The 19,911-nt window shown below is 33.2% G+C and overlaps 1 protein-coding gene across 1 annotated transcript in view; it reads right to left on the bottom strand.

The window, feature by feature from the left end:
* LOC126885881 (uncharacterized) overlaps window positions 1–18,666 on the bottom strand; it is a 28,946-nt gene extending 10,280 nt beyond the window's left edge. The window contains exons 1-2 of the mRNA XM_050652675.1: window positions 18,312–18,666; window positions 16,083–16,421 (exon numbers count right to left, since the gene is read on the bottom strand). Of these exons, the coding sequence (XP_050508632.1) occupies window positions 16,083–16,421; window positions 18,312–18,401 (429 nt within the window). The 5' untranslated portion in view covers window positions 18,402–18,666. The remainder of the gene's footprint in view (window positions 1–16,082; window positions 16,422–18,311) is intronic.
* Between the last annotated feature and the right edge of the window lie 1,245 nt (window positions 18,667–19,911).

Genomic DNA, 19,911 nt, shown 5'->3' with positions numbered 1-19,911 from the left:
TCACTCACGCACTAGTTGTTTGTAGCTAAATCATCTTGGAGGAGATTACTAACTCAGTGAGCTTTATTAGTGGACTGTTTAGCATAGGGTGAATTTAAAATAGAATAAAAAAAAATAACAGTAAAAAAACCAGACCTTAAAGTAAATTGTAATAAAAATATTTCCTACCTTGTCATTTCTCGTTGCACAAGCTGGAGCAGGCCTGCTATTTTTCGTACTGCTATTGCTGAGTAGTATAAAGTATAAATCACTCGCGAGGACTATATTGAGTTTCTATACACTTTTCGGAATGATTGTAAGTGACTGTTAACCAAGAGAGTTGGTTGGCGAATTGTCTTTTTAAAATGAGGCGAGTAGGCAGGTAATTACATACAAAAAACTTTAAGGTTTTTACTTGAAAATAATGATAAAAATTAATACATACTCACTGAATTAGGTATTGGCCTACTCGTATATACGGGGTGTCCCATAATATTGAAAAGAAAATGAATTAAAATATTCTTTACAAAAACAAGAAAATTAAAAATTGTTATTCCTACTTATGTGGACGAACCACAACCGCCCACCACAATACGCAGTATTGTTACGGCTCAAAAGGCAGAGGACATAATTTTACTATAGAGCGTTTATATATACCACTATTAGTTTTCACTGTGGCCACTCTAACTATACCATCAGATCCAGGATGAACCTCAATTATACGGCCCAAAGGCCATTGTAGCGGGGGAATATTATTTTGGCGGATTACCACTAAGGTACCTAGTTGGACGTTTGGAGACGGAGAATTCCATTTAGCCCTTTGATGAAGAGTTTGGAGGTACTCCTTAGACCACCGTTCCCAAATCTGTTGGTGCAACTTATTTAATAATTGCCAACGATTCAACCGATTGTGCGGAACATCGAGCAACGTTTCTTCGGGCGGAGCACTCAAAGGCTCCATGGTCAAAAAATGTCCTGGAGTTAACGCACTAAGATCGTTTGGGTCTGAACTTAACGGGCATATTGGCCTCGAATTCATGATGGCCTCAATTTGAGAAAAAATAGTATATAACTCTTCAAAAGTTAGTACTTGTTCTCCAATTGTGCGAATTAAATGACCCTTTACCGTCTTAATATTAGATTCCCATAAACCTCCAAAGTGTGGAGAAGAAGGGGGAATGAGATGCCATTGAATAGATTCATGAGAAGCAGCTTGTGATGCCAATCTGTTAAGTTCTGCTCTGGCTCCAACAAAGTTAGTGCCATTGTCACTATAAACATGTTGACATCGGCCTCTACGACTGACAAATCGCTTAAACGCAGCTAAAAACGCGTCAGTGGATAAATCAGATACGAGCTCTAAATGAAGAGCTTTTGTTGAGAAACAAATAAAAAGCGACAAATACGCTTTAAGAGTTTGAGACTTTCGAAGTTTGGAAGCTCTTATAGGAAAAGGGCCCGCAAAATCAACTCCAACATTACTGAAAGGTTTTAGTTGAGATATTCGAGCTAGCGGTAGATTTCCCATTAACGGAACTGGAGACAAAGGATTCACCTTAAAACATTTAACACATTTAGACAGTACTCTACGAATGGCTCGTTTGGAAGATATAATCCAAAAACGCTGAGAAATTAGGTATTGAACAGTTTGAAGCCCGGCGTGTAGATATTGCAGATGAGTAGATTCAATAATCATATCAGTTAATTTACAACTGTTAGGAAGTAATGCCGGAAATTTGCGATCATACGAAATGGGCGCATTAGCTAGGCGACTACCTACACGTAGAATTCCCTTTGCATCGATAAAAGGTGAAAGCTTTCTTAAATTTTTTGGAAGCAGCTGTTTATCTTGGATAAAATTTATTAAAGTATTAAAAAAGATCTGCTGTGTTCGTTTAACAAAAACCAGTAAGGAGTTATGTTGCTCCAATAAACTTAAACAACCTATTTCCAGATTACCATATCGGTTTTTGGTTACATAATGGAAAAAACGAATAATGTAACACAAACATCGAACACACCTATTTAAAGACGAATGACGATCCAATAAAATATCTAAAAAATTATTGGGAATTTCAGCAATCAATGCGACAGTCCGCACTTCCAAATTTACATTAGTAGACTCCTTTGAATTAAGTTCAAAGAACGTTAGCGGATCAGATTGTAAGAAGGTTGGCCCCGCCCACCATTTGGAATAGTTAATTAACTCAGAGGGTAAGCAACCCCTTGAACCAATGTCAGCAGGATTCTCTTCAGAAGGAACATAGTGCCAACATGAAGAAGTTACTCGTTCCTGCACATAAGCTACTCTATTGCTCACAAAAGTTTTCCACTGATGAGGGGAAGATTGTAACCAACGTAATGTAACAGCAGAATCAGAATAACAGTATATTTCCTTGATTTCTACTTTATCTTTAATAACAGAAGAAACAAAGGAGACTAGTCGAGCCACTAAAACCGCAGCAGACAATTCTAATCTTGGAATAGTAAGTCCCTTATTAATGGGTGCGACCTTAGATTTAGCTATAACAAAAGAAACAAAAGGTTGGCCTGAAGGTGATAAGCATCGAAAGTACAAGACAGCGCAGTAACCTTTCTCGCTAGCGTCACCAAAACAGTGAACTTCTAAGCGTAAAATATCGTCAATTAATAAACGACGAGGTAAATTTAATTTACTCAAATATGCTACATCATCAATGTATTTTTTCCACAAACGGATAATTTCTTTTGATGGAGCATCATCCCAACCAATCTTTTGAGTCCATATTCTTTGAATAAGGTGTTTAATTAGAAATGTTATTGGAGATAAAAATCCAAGAGGATCAAATATTTTTGCTAAATTGGACAAAAGATGACGTTTTGTACAAGAAGAGTCTAAAACTTGAACTTTAAAAGCAAATGTATCCGAAGAAGCGTCCCATTCCAACCCTAATACTTTAAGTGTTTTGGACGAAATACCATCATTAAATGTAAGAGGTTTTATTGCTAAATCTGATACAGCTAATCCTTTCAATAAATCGGGTACATTACTGGACCATTTTTTCAACTCAAAACCTCCTTTGGCAAGTAAGGCAATAAGTTCGTCTCTTAGTGCTAAGGCATTTTCGAAACTAGGACAGGAAGAAACGATATCATCAACGTAGGTTCCAGTTTTAAGTGCCTCGGCTGCTAGAGGAAACGAATCCCCGTCATCATTAGCCAACTGATGTAGACATCTAATAGCAAGATAAGGAGAACAAGAGAGACCATAAACAACTCTGTTGATACGAAGATCTCGAACAGGTTCAGAATTATTAGAACGCCAAAGTACTCTTTGATAATCTGTTTGAGTAGGATTAATTAAAATTTGCCTATACATTTTAGAAATATCGGCCGTAATTACATAACCATGCAATCGAAAATTAATCAAAATTGTACAGATGTCAGTCTGAAGCTTAGGACCAGTGAATAATTTGTCATTGAGTGAGGGTTGATTTGGAAGATGCCCGGAACCATTAAAAACGACCCTTAATTTACTTGTTAGACTTTCAGGTCTTAAAACACAATGATGCGATAAATAGTAAACATAAGGTGAATCGAAGTTATTCAATGGGACAGGTTCCATGTGACCGAGCTCAACAAATTCCTTCATAAAGGTGCGGTATTGGTCATAAAGTTCAGGAGATTTTTGAAGCCTTCTTTCTAATGAATAAAACCTACTAAGAGCAAGTGATCTAATATTAGGAAAGACAGGATTTTCTTCCTTAAAAGGTAGATCTACTACAAAGCGTCCTGAATGTTCACGCGTATAAGTATTCATAAACATATTTTCCACTTTAGCGTCATCAGGAGCTAAGCAAAAAACTTCAGGGACTGCTTCTAATTCCCAGAATTTCTTTATTTGCTGATCCAAAGAAACCGTATCTTTAACTTGGCAAAATAAAGACGTAAGAGTAGGTGCCTTTGAAATATTTACTTTTCCCATAAGCACATAGCCAAATATAGTATTAATTGCATCAGGTTCATCTTGATTGCCGTAAATACGTCCATCCAAAAGAATTGTAGAGAATACATCAGCTCCTAAAAGAATGTCTATGGATCCTCTACGAAAGAAGTTATCATCTGCTAACTTTAAATTAGCAATATGGGGCCAAGTATTAACTTCTAAATTACATAAAGGCTGATCCTCACATATTTTTGTCAAGACTAACGCATCGGTTGTCAAAATAGGAGAAGATTTACGTACTGGTTTAAAAGAAATGGTAACCCCACCTAAATTAGTGTTCGACTGCATAGAACCTAATCCTTGGATGTTAGCTGAAGTTTTCATGGGACGTAAACCTAAACGCCTAAGGGTCTTTTGACAGATGAAGGACGTCATGCTTCCCGAATCTAACAGACACCTAACAGGTTGGTAGTTACCGTGACAATCAAGCACCTCAATACATGCAGTGGAAAGCAAAGTACTTTTATCAGCGGAAGAAAAACACACAGAAACGGATGATCCAGTCGTTGAATTTAAAGTGGATGCCGCCGAATCTTGAACATTCTCTTCTTTCTTAGAAGAGGAGAAGCAAAGTAGTGTATGATGTTTTTTATGGCACGAGTGACAAGTCCATGTAGATTTGCATAGGCTAGAACGATGTGATCCAAGACAGTTAATACACATCTTGTTCTTTTTTATTAATTGAAATCGATCTACAGGAGATTTTGCCAAAAAAACGGAGCATTTATAAATGGCATGGGTATCATTAGTTTTACAGATAGAACATTTTGGTTCAGGTTCTGTTGGAGCAAGCAATGATGTAGATTTGGAAGAATTAGGTTTTTTAGAAAAGTTAGATTTTGGTTTAGTGTGAAAATCAATATTATCTAAAGCGAGACAACTTTGATTTAAAAAATCAATCAGTTTTTTATAGCTTGGGATGGTTGAATTATTATGAAAAAGCTCAAAACGTGTTACTAAAGAAACAGTTAATCGTTTTAAAATCATTTGAACAAGTATAAAATCCCAATGTACTGTGGGTAGTCCTAGCTTATTTAGAGATGCCACATTTTTCGAAAATGTATTTAACAACTTGCGTAGTTCTTTTGGATCTTCTGAAGTCAGTTGTGATGAACTTTCAAGGTTATTCCATAAATTGGCAGCGATCACCCTAACATTATTAAACCTTTCACAAAGCAGATCATAGGCAATTGGATAATTGTTTGCTGTGATGTCAATATGATCCACAGCATCGCGCGCTGCACCCTTTAAACACGATAGTAACAAATTAAATTTGTCAATTGGTTGTAAGTAAGTAAGAGTATGAACGCGAGCATCAAACTGATCTATAAAACTTCTAAATTCAGTTATTTTTCCACTGAAAGATGGCAATTCCGGTTTCGGTAAATTAAAATAATTTATAGGTAAAGGATTTTGAGACTGTGAAGTTGATGTAGTTTGCTGACTTGATGTTGAAGATTTTCTAAAGGCTTGCACGTATGTTAATTTAATTTTATAATATAATTTGTCAAAATTACTACGGCAATCATCTTCAACTTTAAATAGCGCGTCCTCATTATCTTGCTCAGAAACTAACATAATTATTTTATTATGAAGATCATAAAAATTGTCACGAATTTTTTCCAATCCTTCATACATAACTTCCAAAACCGGGTAAAAATTCTTATCGTCAGCAGCTACCTTTAAAGCAACAGCATGAATTTCAGTCATTTGTTGCACTTCAACTTGTCTCAAAGATTGATATTTTTTAATTTTATCTGCCATTTTGTAAATTTAAATGTAGAATTAATAAATTTAGAAAAATATGAAATTAGCGTTAGGAAATAAAATAGGTTCACCACACTAAAATTAATAAAATACAACCGAACTTTGTGCTAATAAAATAGAAAACTATGTCCTCTGCTATTTGAATATTTATAGACAAAAAATAATTATAAAACATAAACCCTTTAAATAAAAATTACTGTGTAAAATAAACACACAGTTTCATCTATAATAGAGTCAACCTGTATAATAATTATTATAACAAAATTTGTCTATTGGCCGACGTTGACAATTTAATAATAATTACTTTTACATTAATGTGTTCCTTTTTTACTTAAAAAACAACATTAACTGAGGTATAGGTACCACTAACGATCGGCACAAACAAAAAACCAATTTACTAATTGATACGTGATTTTAATTTTGTAAAGAATATTTTATCGCCTTATGTTAAAGAATAACAAAAAAATAAAGTCAAAGGAAATGCGGTTAAATAACCTGAATTTGATTCTGATCTTTGTAAATTAGCAAAGTATGACAATAAAATCAAACAATTTAATTCAGGTTTAAAAGAAACTTTCCCCGACTATATTACCCTCTTAGAAAAATGAAAAATGCAAGAAAAAAATATAGAAAATGGATCTATCCGGCTCGTAACGGATCAATAAATCGTCTTGGAGGAGATTACTAACTCAGTGAGCTTTATTAGTGGACTGTTTAGCATAGGGTGAATTTAAAATAGAATAAAAAAAAATAACAGTAAAAAAACCAGACCTTAAAGTAAATTGTAATAAAAATATTTCCTACCTTGTCATTTCTCGTTGCACAAGCTGGAGCAGGCCTGCTATTTTTCGTACTGCTATTGCTGAGTAGTATAAAGTATAAATCACTCGCGAGGACTATATTGAGTTTCTATACACTTTTCGGAATGATTGTAAGTGACTGTTAACCAAGAGAGTTGGTTGGCGAATTGTCTTTTTAAAATGAGGCGAGTAGGCAGGTAATTACATACAAAAAACTTTAAGGTTTTTACTTGAAAATAATGATAAAAATTAATACATACTCACTGAATTAGGTATTGGCCTACTCGTATATACGGGGTGTCCCATAATATTGAAAAGAAAATGAATTAAAATATTCTTTACAAAAACAAGAAAATTAAAAATTGTTATTCCTACTTATGTGGACGAACCAGTAGCTTTGTTTAACAATAACACAATAAATTTTTAGCAATGCAAATAATCAAAACCGACATAATTTGACTTGAACTTTCAAAGGCACTAAGCAGAATTGCTATTTTATTTTTTAATCAAAAGTTATTCGGGTTTAAAAATTGCAGTTTTTCGATTTTTTGAAAGTTCAACCGCGTTTATCTCGAAAACTGTGCATCCTACTAAAAAACTTGTAGAAATATTTTTTGCTTAAAATGACTCAAAAAATACAAAATATTGTTTTGTTTTGCCAAAAATCGCTGTTATTTGATTCCTCAAGTTCTTGGTCTATAACAATCTTATCGACATCCGGATCAACTGTTACCCAAAAAATTCGTGTTCTACGGGTCAAAATACATAAAAAAAACTTGGGTAAGTCCATCTGAATTAACGAGGCCGTTGTACCCCCCCTGGCGACAGGACTATTTCCGAAAAGTCCGTTTTTATCGAGATATTTCGAATATTTGTCAAATCCACCATATATTGTATATGGTTAAGTACGATTATGGAGACAGTAATAATATGAACATTTATTTATGATTTACATTTTTAGGGATATTTTGAACCATATTAAAAAAGAAGTCACATCTCGATAAAAGGTGCCTTTTTGAAAAAATACAAGGAGGCAAAAAAGTTTTAAAAACATTGTGTTTAACTAATGGTACCGCAGTAATATTTTAATTGGAACGTACACAAACATTTGGGGGGTTTAAAAGAACAACACCCCCATAAAATTTTTATGTAAGCATATTGAAAAATAAGCCTCAATTCGATAAAAACTGCCCTATCGAAAAAATACTAAGAGGCAAAAAAGTTTTAATAATATTGAATTTAACTAATGGTACCACAATAATAATTTAATTGAGACGTACACAAAAGTTTGGGGGGGTTTAAGGCAACAAAATCCCCATACAATTTTTATGGGGTGCACAAATTTCACTAAAATTTTTCTTTAAGATACTCCTGCCATAAGAATGCCACATGTCCATTTTCAATAAAAAATCTCAAATAGTTTTCGATATATTCGAAAAAATCGATTTTCATTTTGTAACTTCAAAGGGCTGTAACTTTTTTTATGTGCATATTTGTACTAAGGTAAGTTAGGTTCATTCAAACTATTTTTAGTCCGAGAATATGTGATTTAATTTATGACCTGTATTTTTGTTACACCCTGTATTAAACGGCTTGCACCCACAATATTTATTATCTTCAGAAATCTTACCACAATTCTACTATTTTCATATTAAAATATGTATTGTGAGAATAAAAATGAAGAATTCAGCCTCAGACAATTTAAGTTATAAAAAATCTAAAATATCCAGTGTAAGTCAAAATTTAGTCTGCATCCGATGTAACCACAACTAATTCTGATTAATTTTCCATTCTCTTTTGTTTGTCATTTTCGTTGTCGAGTTTTAAAATTGTCGGAAAACATGTATATTGAGTTTATAATTTATCTAATAAAATGTTTGAACAAAATGTTTGAACAAAATTGTTTTGTTTTTTATAATAAAATGTGTAAAATTTTAAACAAAACTTCAGTTCAAATATAAGTTTATACAGTGAGGACGTTTGAAATGGAATAAATTAATTATCTCGAGAAGGGGTGAATTTGGAGAGAAGTCCTAAGACAGTTCGATTTTTAATTTGAAATTATTTTTTTTTTGCCATATTCATATAGACTTTTTGCCATATACGTCATACTACTGACGTCATCCATCTGGTTGTGATGACGTAATCGATGATTTTTTAAATGAGAGTAGGAGTTGTGTTATAGCTCATTTGAAAGGTTATTTAATTCTCTATTCAGTAATGTAAATATTAATATAATTATTTATACAGTGTGTTCAACAAATAATTTTTTATTAAATTATTTGACACAAAAAGAAGAATGTAAGTAATTTATTTAATTAAAAATACATTTTACTGCTGTAAGAAAAAGAGGTGATAATGTTTATCTCAAAAATAAACATTACTTTTCGCTTAAATTCAATGCTCAAGCTGCTAAGCGACAGGTGGGTGGCAGATTTAACATTGAATTTAAGCTAAAAACAATGTTTATTTATGAAATAAACATTTCTTTTTGTTTTCTGACAGCACTCAAATGTATTTTAAAGTAAATGAATTACATACACTCTTCTTTTTGTCTCAATTATTTTAATAAACAAAAAAATTTTTTGGGCACCCTGTATAAATAATTATGTTAACGTTTATATTAATGAATAGAGAATTAATGCCCGGTTGCAACAACATATCTTAAGCTTAAGTCGAGAATATCATAAAAATTAATATAATATAATTATAATATATTACAATAAGAATACCATAATATAATACTAGATCTAATTGATAATAATGCAAGAATCTAAAATTATGGTGCAACGTAAGTGATACTCAAGGAGGCCCTATCTGTAAGTAGAGCTTAGCTAAGCTGGAGCTTAAGATCTGTTGGTGCAACCAGACATAAATAACCTTTCAAATGAGCTATCGCACCACCCCTACTCTCATTAAAAAAATCATCGATTACGTCATCACGACCAGATGGATGACGTCATTAGTATGATATATATGGTAAAAAGTTATAATTTAAAAATAAAAATCGACCTGTCTCAGCATTTCTCTCCAAATGCTCCCATTCTAGAGATAATGAATTTATTCCAACTCAAACGTCCTCACTTTATAACACATATTTACGGATATCGTTAAAAAAACCGATTAACTGTTAGAGCAACAGTAGGACAAGTAACTTTTTTTCTAATTATTTTTCACTTTTGTATGAATTAATATAAATATTTATGTAAGGCCTGTAAAGTTATATACTCAAACAAAATTCCATGTAAATCCATTCAGATATAAAAAAGTTATTAGGTAATGAAAAATTCGTAAAAATTTCAATTGCGTTTTTCTCGAAACTACAATATTTTACGTATCCTACTGTTGCTTTGAGGCGACGATATATTATTATAATAAAAACTATCGATATTACGAGTGAAAATTGCCAAAAATGGCAAAATTCCAATCAAAAATTAGGTTGGAGAAAATGGAATCTCAAAGTTCTAAATCGGTATACGTTAAAAATAACGCATTTTCCCGGCTTCCCATGGAGCAATTTTCTTCATTCTTTTTTGTTCTCAAGTAACTCGAGTAGAGCCATTTAACTAACGCAATATTAAATGTCAAAGTTGCTTTTGCTTTGTTTTAATAAATTAATTTATTTATTATAACAAAAAATTTTAATTTGTTTAAATAAATATTGATGGGAATTTTGCTATTTTTGGCAATTTTCAGTCGTAATATCGATAGTTTTTATTATAATAATATATGTTATGAATATTTGAAAGATATGAAAATTTGTGTGGAGAAAGAGGACCGAAATAAAAAGGTGATGGTTTGAAAATTATGATCCTATTTTTTATATCTTTGCCGTAAACGCCGTCCAACTTTGACCGGTTGTATCTCTGGAAACACTTATCAAAATTAAAGGTTTTTTCTTCTAAAAGAAGCGTTCTGCCGCTTTTTTCCAATACCTTTTTATGATTTAACTTAATTTAATATTTCCCGAGATATTCTATTTCTTTATAAGCCAAAAAAATTGTTTATTATTTTAAAATATTCCCGAGGCCGCTTAAATAGTCCAATTTCAATTCTGTAAAGAACAGTAGATAGATATTGTGCCTTTTTATATAAAAGTCATAGTATTCTTATGCATCATAATTATTGTGGTTATCATAGCGACCGTTAATTTTTAATAAACAATTCAATTGTTGCTAAACTGTGAGCTCAATTTCCATCGGCTTCTGAAATTATAATCTATAGGAAGACAGCTTTTATATTTCCAAGTTATTTAATTATTGATAAACAATCACTTACCTAAAATTTTAGTTGAAAATTAAAGATTTTGTTGGAGAAACCCGCATTTCCGGGAAAAATTTCCGTCCAAATAAACCGGAAAAACACGTCTATATGCAGAATTTAACTACGGTGAATTTTTATTTAAGTGTTTTTGGCGTAAAGTTAAAATCTTTGGAGTTATAGAGCAAAAATTAAAAAAGATTTTCGAGCTCCATTTTGTTTATAAAAAAAGTAGCACACTATCTGAGGACTTTGCATACCTATATTATTAATAAATAGAATCATAAGATTCGATTCCAGCAATAAAATTTCTGGTAAATAACCTTTCCCAAAAATGGCCTATTCTCCGATAATCTGCCCAGACTAAAATATTATGGAAAAATCTATCAAAATAAAACTATAGTTTTATTTTTCATCAAAATTAAAATTCATTTTTGCGCCACGTAATATTCATATTAATCTCTTTTGTAGTTGGAACGTCTTCTGATAGACGAGGGCATTTAGCACAAAATAAATAAATTTTTAAATACAGCACATAGAGACTTGCAGTTTTTTGTATTATGTTCAGGATGATGTCAGGAAAAAAGTCTACTATTTAAAAATGGGTGGAAATGCATAATTGCACTGTAAAGTGCATAAAATGCATCCAAAATTGCATAAATATAAAATGAAGTCAAAATCAGAATACTAAGGAACAAAATTTATTATTTGGGGGGTTTTGGGGTCACTGAATACGATTACGCAATCAGAATTGACCCCCGGATCACCTGGTGCCCAAGGTCAGTGCAAGAAACGTCATCTTCAGGAGTTTTGATGGTTTTCGTCATTAAATCGATGCAAACGGATTACTCACGGCTTTTAGGGGTCACTAAGGACTAATATGCCATCAGAATTGACCTCTGGAGTACCTGGTGCCCAGGGTCGCTACTAAGGCACGTCATCTTATGGAGTTTCGAGGGATTTCGGCACTAAATTGATGCAACTGGACTGTTCGGGGGGTTTTTGAGGTGGTTTAACACGAATATGCCATCACAACAGGCCTCTGGATCACCTGATGCCCACGGTCACTGCAAGGGACGTCATCTTCTGGACTTTCGAGGGCTTTCGGTATTAAATTGGTTTAAACGGATTACTCGAGGGTTTTTGAGGTCGCCATTCACGAATATGCCATCAGAATAGACCACCGGATTACCTGGTGCCCAATATCACAGCAAGGCACGTCATCTTCTGGAGTTTCGAGAGCTTTCGGTATTAAATTGATAAAAACGGATTCCTTAGGGGTTTCTGGGGTCGGTAAACACGAATATGTCATCAAAACTGAATTCCGGAGTACTTGGTGCCCAGGATCGCTACTAAAGCACGTAATCTTCTGGAATTTCGAGTGTTTTCGACATTAAATTGATATAAACGGATTACTCACGGGTTCAGCACTACTGGGTAAATATCCTCAGAACCTGATTCAGCACTACATATATGCAGCTTTTCCGTGCTGCTGTAGATAAAATAAAGATTGCCATGATAATCGCCAACACTCGTCACGGATAGGCACATCAAGAAGAAGAAGATTCATGAAAACATGATAATTCTGATGTCGCTTTAGCAACACATTTTCTATCTCAAATTCTTCATTTTCTGAGGACTTTTCGGAGGTTTTCTGAAGACTAAAATACAATACGTCCATTTTTGACCACGAATTCATATGCAATACGCAAATATGCATGAAGAAAGTGAGTTTCAAAATATTTCTTCTTTCAGTAATAAATAATTTCGTTCACATGACCGTGAATTAATGCATTTAACGTAAACCGAGCACCTGAATCCAATTATTTCAGAAGGCCGTAGCTTCAGAATAATACTTTTTCAGACCTGAGCCTCATGGACTTTTTTAACCCATACACTTAGAACTATCATTGGCCAAACTTTCGTTAAATTTGACCAGGACCATTTTTCCATAAGGAGTGTTGCAGGGTCCTTTCTGAGCTCGATACCTTTTGAATGGTATAACCGACAAGAATAAAAAAACCGCTAAACGCCTTAAAAATCAGTGGCGCATACAATATTCCAGCTACAAAAGATCTGATATGAATATTACGTGTCGCGAAAATGTATTTTCATTTTGATGTAAAACAAAATTCTAGTTTTATTTTAAAAGATTTTTCCATAATATTTCCTAAATTTGAAGTAAACGCGCCACAAAAGAGTAGCTTTGATACAGTTTGAATTTTGAAACTCTTTTGTGGCGCGTTTACTTCAAATTTAGCAAATATTATGGAAAAATCTTTTAAAATAAAACTAGAATTTTGTTTTACATCAAAATGAAAATACATTTTCGCGTCACGTAATATTCATATCAGATGTTTTGTAGCTGGAATATCGTATGCGCCACTCATTTTTAAGGCGTTTAGCGGTTTTTTATTCTTGTATCAGGAGATTTTCAAAGTTATTTATAAATTAAATGTATGAAGTTGAATGCAATGTTCCTCTATTACTCGTTAACCTTTATAAATGGTCACCTTTGTTGCGTTATCTCCCAAATGATCTAGTGTCCATCGAGTGTACACTAGATTTTTTTTCTATTCGAAATAGATTGAAAAAAAAATATTGAGATGACCGGCAAATGAAGTCGGATTGCCCGTTGCCAGATCAAATTTAGCGCCGTAATCACTACAACTACATAAACCATTTCGGGAATAATCGTTAATTGGATTATACTTTTGTAGCTTAATAACGTCTAAAAGGCTTAACCGATTTTGATCAGTAAAAATGAGTTTGAAACGTATTTACCAGTAGTATCTGATGGATGTAAGGTCCAGTATGATAACTGAAGCTATTACAGGAATTATTGAGCTTGAGAAACCGTTTTTCCCGTAGGAAAGAGATTTGATCATACTTATGAAGCCTATAACTTAAAAATTCGAATTGTCCCGGATATGATGTATACACCGTTAGATTTGTCTAGAGTCCTTCTACAAACGCTCAGTTATTGGCGCAATTCGTAGGTTGAAATATTGAGTAATTGTTGAAAAACCAAAATTTTCAAAGTATAGTTTTTTAGTTTTTCGGCTATACTGAGCCGTGTGTATGTCTGATCCTGACAGCTTAAACACAATTTGAAAGCTTAACTCAACGCTATTGATTTGGTGTATTTGCGGTTCTCCTGTTTCTTCTTGATCCGAAGATATATACCCCCAAAAAATATGCCGTTTTGTACCTATCAAGTCCTCTAGCTGGCTTATGGGTAGTCGAAAGTCACAAACTACACCGGTTCTAAATCGGCCCAGAGCCCCTCTTCAAACACAGAAAAAAAATTCAAATCCCTTTTTTAAATAAAAATTGAGTCATATTTCTGAGCTCGGTAACTTTTGAATGGTATAACCGATTTTCAAAATTAGACATGCGTTGGAAAGGTAATAATCAGTACTATTAGAAGCCGCAAAGGTCGGACTTACATTTTTGAAGTTTTTGGGAGTTTTTTGGACAAGAACAAAAAACAGACCCTAAATAGAAAGGGCCGTAAAATCCACACCCTTAGACTAAAATGGATGGTTGACATATGAATGGGTGAGTTTTTTCCTGAACTTTAAGATGGGACGTGGCCCATCTTTCAGATCAGTCAGATTTAGAAAATCGAAAATTTCGTGTATATATAGTGTCGCGTGTAGGGGTACTAAATGGGCAGAGCCGTAAAATTCACACCCTTGGATCAAAATGGATGGTTGATATATAGATGGCCGAGTTTTTTCCTAAAATTTTAAGATAGGAGTTGTCCAATTTTTCAATTCAGTCAGATTTTGAAAAACGAAAATTTCGTGTAAACAGGGTGATTCATTAAGGATGTCCAATCTCCGAGTTATATATTCTAGACCTTAAAATATTAAGATTTAACCCAAATCACTTAAGTAAAATGTGGCTCGTTACATTACTTTAAAACTATTTCGCGTATCCTTATCATACTAGGCAGAAAATATAGGTATGTACTGACCACCATACGAAATTATGATAAACACACGTTTCTGCCTACTATCAGAGGCGTACGACAGGGGATAGTGAATGGTTGACCCTTCCCAAATTCTACTCCACTGACGGAATTGCTATTTTAGTGCAATATTTAGATTCTCCATTACTTTCTATGTAAATAATATACTCTTCATTAGTAGCGATAAAGCTATTAGTTTTCGAAATATTTGAAATTGAAAATGAAACGGCATAGCTATTTTGGTTTAATGTGTTGAGCCCGTTCATTTTTAACTTCAAATATCTCTAAAGCTAAGGATGCTATCGTTACGAATAAAGAGTATATTATTTACATTGAAAGTATTGGAGAATCTAAAAATTATGCTAAAATAGCAATTTCATCAGTGGCGTAGATTTTAGTAAGGGTCAACCGTACATTTTCCCCTGTCGTACGCCTCTGGTAGTAAGTAGCGAGAAACGTTTATTTAACATAATTTAGCAGGATACACAGTGACTACAGTTATTGGCAAATATTATAATGATATTATGTCAAATACTTTTAAAGTACTGGGTACAAATAAGTAATTTTTAAATTGTTAATTCAAATATCCTGCAACTCAATGAGGAGCAACATTTTATTTAAGTGATTTGGGTGAAATATTAACTATTTGTGTACACAATGCAACATTATGTTAAATAATCGTTCCTGACTACTCCCACAGGCGTACGACAGGGAACATTGAATGGTTGACCCTTTCCACATTCTACACCACTGGCGGAATTACTTTTTTAGCGCAATTTTTCGATTCTCCAATACTTCCTATGTAAATAATGTACTCTTTATTCGTAACGATAAAGTCATTAGTTTTCGAGATATTTGAAGTTAAAAGTGAATGGGCACAATGCATAGCACAAAATTGCTGTGCCGCTTCATTTTCAACTTCAAATATCTCGAAAAATAAGGACTTTATCGTTACTAATGAAGAGTTCGTTATTTACATATAAAGTGTGGAAGAATCCAAATATTGCACAAAAATAGAATTCCGCCAGTGGCGTAGAATTTATGAAGGGTCATCCTTTCATTATCCCCTGTCGTACGCCTCTGGTAGTATGTAGAAACGTTTATTTATCACAATTTCGTAGCGTGTACAGTGCCTACACTTTATGCCAAGTATGACAAGGATACGTGAAATAGTTTTAACGTACTGGGTAAAAATAATTAATAAATTTGTAAATAAAACACCCTGTAACTCAGTAACCAGCCATATTTTATTTAGGTGATTCAAGTTAAAAATAAGTTTAAAACTTCAAACTATTTTGAACTAAAATAAACTTACCGCACTAAATATCCAACATGAACCACATATTCCTTGATTCTTCACTGGAGTAACCGCACCTTCTTTTCTCCAATCTACATCTACCTTGGTTAAATTTTTATCTATATAACGATTTTTCCAGCTTTGTGAATATCTAGTCATCATCATAGGTCTATCCAGCTGATATTTGCTCTCAAACTCTATTCTACTTAAATCTGCAAACACAGTAATGCCTTTCTTGTACGATTCTAAACCCTTCTCATAGCGATTGTTGTGATGGCGGATTTCCTTTAAGTTATCTTTGAAGTCGCTAAATCTCTTCTTTTCTTCTTTATACTCATAGGTTTTTTTGTACTTGATCTGCAATAGAAATAAATTAAGTTGGGATAATTAGATATAAGAACAGAGAAGTTAGTGCTATTACAAAAAGAAAGAAATGGGCAATGAGAAAGGTCATGTAGAAGTATAGAGCAGAATATGGGAGGAACATGAAGCTCAGAAGCCTAAAAAATTGCAAAATCATTACGAACTAATAGGAAAGAGAAAACTTGTATACAATACATACAGGATGACGAGTGGTTCAGCATTGTTGGAGAGAAACAAAAACAATGATCACAGAGGAAGAAAAAATAGTCATAACAGACAAAAATATGAGATAAGCAATAAATTCCATGAAGAACTATAAAGCTGGATGACCAGGAGGAGTGATACGCCGAATCATAGAAAGAGCAATAAATCGAGCCTTAAACAATGGCAGGAAGACTACATAATATCTATATATAAAAAAGGGAACAGAAAAGATTGCGAAAACTACAGGGAAATAAGCGTCATCGCTACAATGAGAAAGCTGTATGGCAGGATCCTCAGACAAAATAGAGAAAAGTATATAAGATAAAACCGGTGAAGAGCAAGCAGACAACACAACAGACAATAGGGAAGAAAAGACCTAAGAACAGAGCTGTACACATGGAGATTGTAGACCATCGGTTTGGCATACGATACCGTGCCAAGGAAAGAACTATAGAAAGCAATGACAAAAATAGGGATACCACCTAACACAAGCCATAAATATCATATACAGTGGAAATGAAGTGAATATAAAAATCGGAAACAAGGCAGTTGTTAACTTCAAAACAAACAAACAAAAAAATTACTACAAAGATGCCCAACGTCACCAAGTCTCTTTAAAATATTTTTAGAAAATTGTACAATTTTATAGACAAAGCTCGAACAGTCGAAAAACAAAACAATAACAAACACAGTTTACTAAAATTACATAAATAGTCAATATGAATGAAAAAAAAAACAAATAAGTAACACAAAAACAATATATTACAAAATTTAAATAAATTGCAACTAATCAACCCTAAGAACTAATAAGTTTAATAATAAGTAGGATACCGGATACCCAAATATACATAGATAAAAATGCTAATTTTACGCAAGGGTACTGTGTAATTTTTTAGTTATTGATTAAGAAATTCTTCCACTGAACAATACGGTCCTTTCAGATAGGTTTTTGTCATTTTACGGAACTTGGGGAAAGATGTTGCAGATTTAAGTTGCAGAGAGCGATGATTGTATAGTTTTTTGAAGAATATAGTATAGATTTCTTTAGTAACTCGGTAGACGGGATCGGTAAATAGATGTCAAAAGAAGGATTTCTGGTGGAGTAGTCATTCTTAGATCTTTCTGGAAAGACATGTAGATGTTTACGAATTAAGCAAACAGTTTTTAAAATATATAAAGAAGGAAGTGTTAAAATCCCGTGACCTCTGAAGTAGCCTCTGCAATGTGTTTATCTTCTGAGGCCAAACAGATATCTTATTTCTTTTTTTTGTAATTTAAACATAACATAGGATTGAGCAGTTGTACCAGAACTCCAGATATGAAGAGGCTAAATTTATTTCCTTTAAAACAGATCTTATCGCATAGCAAGCTGAGGATAGTTTCTTACTTCAGATGATCGATACCAAGGGACCATTAGGGTTGCTATCTAAAAAAATACCAGGAAATTGTATAGAATGAACGGTACTGATCTGGCTGTTATTAATAGGTAAGGGCTGAAGAGCTCCTTTACAGGATAATGCTACTGTTTCATCTACATTAAAAGAGAGTAAATTAGAATCTGACCAGGTTTTTATTGTGAGTAGATCAACTTATAGTAGCATGAAGAGTTGCAATATTTGTGTTACTACCAAGTAATAACTAATAGTTTCTTAAATCTGTTAAAGAATGTGTTATACTTACTTTAAAATCATTCCAATCATCTTCAACTCCACATAAAGCCTCATTAAAAAGCCAACAACAGATTACTATTGCGATTAATACTGTTTTCATGGTGACCTCTGGTTTAAATTCAACTAAAACGTAGAATTTCGTTCATGAAGTGAAATGTCAACTTGCGAATTTTTAAAGATTCGATAAAACGTTACAATCACGAAGAGCAACGAATCATCCACCCCATCGGTACAGTAGTTATAAAACACAAAAAGGTCATTGATTAATTATTATTGTATGAAACGATGTACAAACTATCGATAATATGTCAAAGAATGTACTAAGAACTACTTAGTCCTATCACGAATAGCGACTGTATAAAAGTGAAAGATTAGCGAAAATTTTACAAATCAATGTTTATGGTTGCTTAATTGATATAGATAATCGCTAAAATGCGTAATTTATGGAAAATACGTTTTAAGAAAATAATATTTTTTTATACGTTTATCAAAATAGTCTTTTCAACAAATAAATAAATCGTTCCGTTTGTAGAATTGTAGTAACCTCGTAAATACCCAAGTAGCACCGAACGGGTTTATTATAGTAGGGGAGAAAAGTATGCTAAATTTGCAGTTACTCGAGCGTTATGGATACCTATTGGGTTGTGAAGATTGGGTTCTAAAACCAAAAAAAGTTAAGTAAAGTTTTCCATTTAAGTGGAGACTTTCCATTTTTTAATTTAATTTTCCATTTCCAACAATCGTTTTTGTTCCAATTATCCATAATTCGAAAAAATGTTTCAAATAAAGGTTACTTATTTTTACGTAAGGAATCCGAATCAGCAACAAAAAATGGGGCTCTTATTTAAGATTTTAGAGTTACCCCCCCCCCCCCCACCTACGTGGTGGTCGTGTTTGGTGTCATTCAATAGTTTATTTCACGAGATATCGCGGGATTCCCTATTTAAAATTTTAAATTTACACCCGCACTCTCCGTGGGGGGGGGGGGGGTCGTGTTTGGTATTATTCGAAGTTTGCCAATCTGACGTTCACTTCCCGTAATATTCGATTTTTTTGTGAAACTTTGTGACACCCATTTTCTTAGCCCCGCTCAAATTGTCAGATTTTTGAAATACACTGTTCTGCATGTACTTAATTTACCTTATCGTAATCTGACAATTTCGAGTTTTTCTAAGAATAGATTTTTTTCGGACCCCCCTTAACGAACTCCCCTGTATTAAGAGCCAATATGGTAGGAGTACATTTACAGGGTACAAGGTTTCTCTCCATTTACGTGATTTAATATTTATGTTGTCAGAACCCCACTTCATCTGCCAAAACGTTAGAACGTAAATAAAACAGAGGTAGATTCCAAATGTCAAGTGGGCATACCAGTACTAGAAAATATATTACATTCACTACATTATAATCTGATGACCAAGTAATTCTTGTAGAAGACAAGGAGGACATAGAATATATGATAAGAAAATTAAAGGAAGTGTATGAGCTATGGGAATTCGAGCAAAATATCTTTTAAGACCTAATATTGATGCATACCTATATGTATTGGATCCCAGTTTTCAGTTTTGAACGTAAGTTTAGAAGAGAATATTAAAAGTTTAAGAGTTTTA

Source organism: Diabrotica virgifera, chromosome 6, assembly GCF_917563875.1.
Source record: "Diabrotica virgifera virgifera chromosome 6, PGI_DIABVI_V3a".
Classification (NCBI taxonomy): Eukaryota; Metazoa; Arthropoda; class Insecta; order Coleoptera; family Chrysomelidae; genus Diabrotica; species Diabrotica virgifera.
This window is presented reverse-complemented; position numbering and strand designations above follow the sequence as displayed.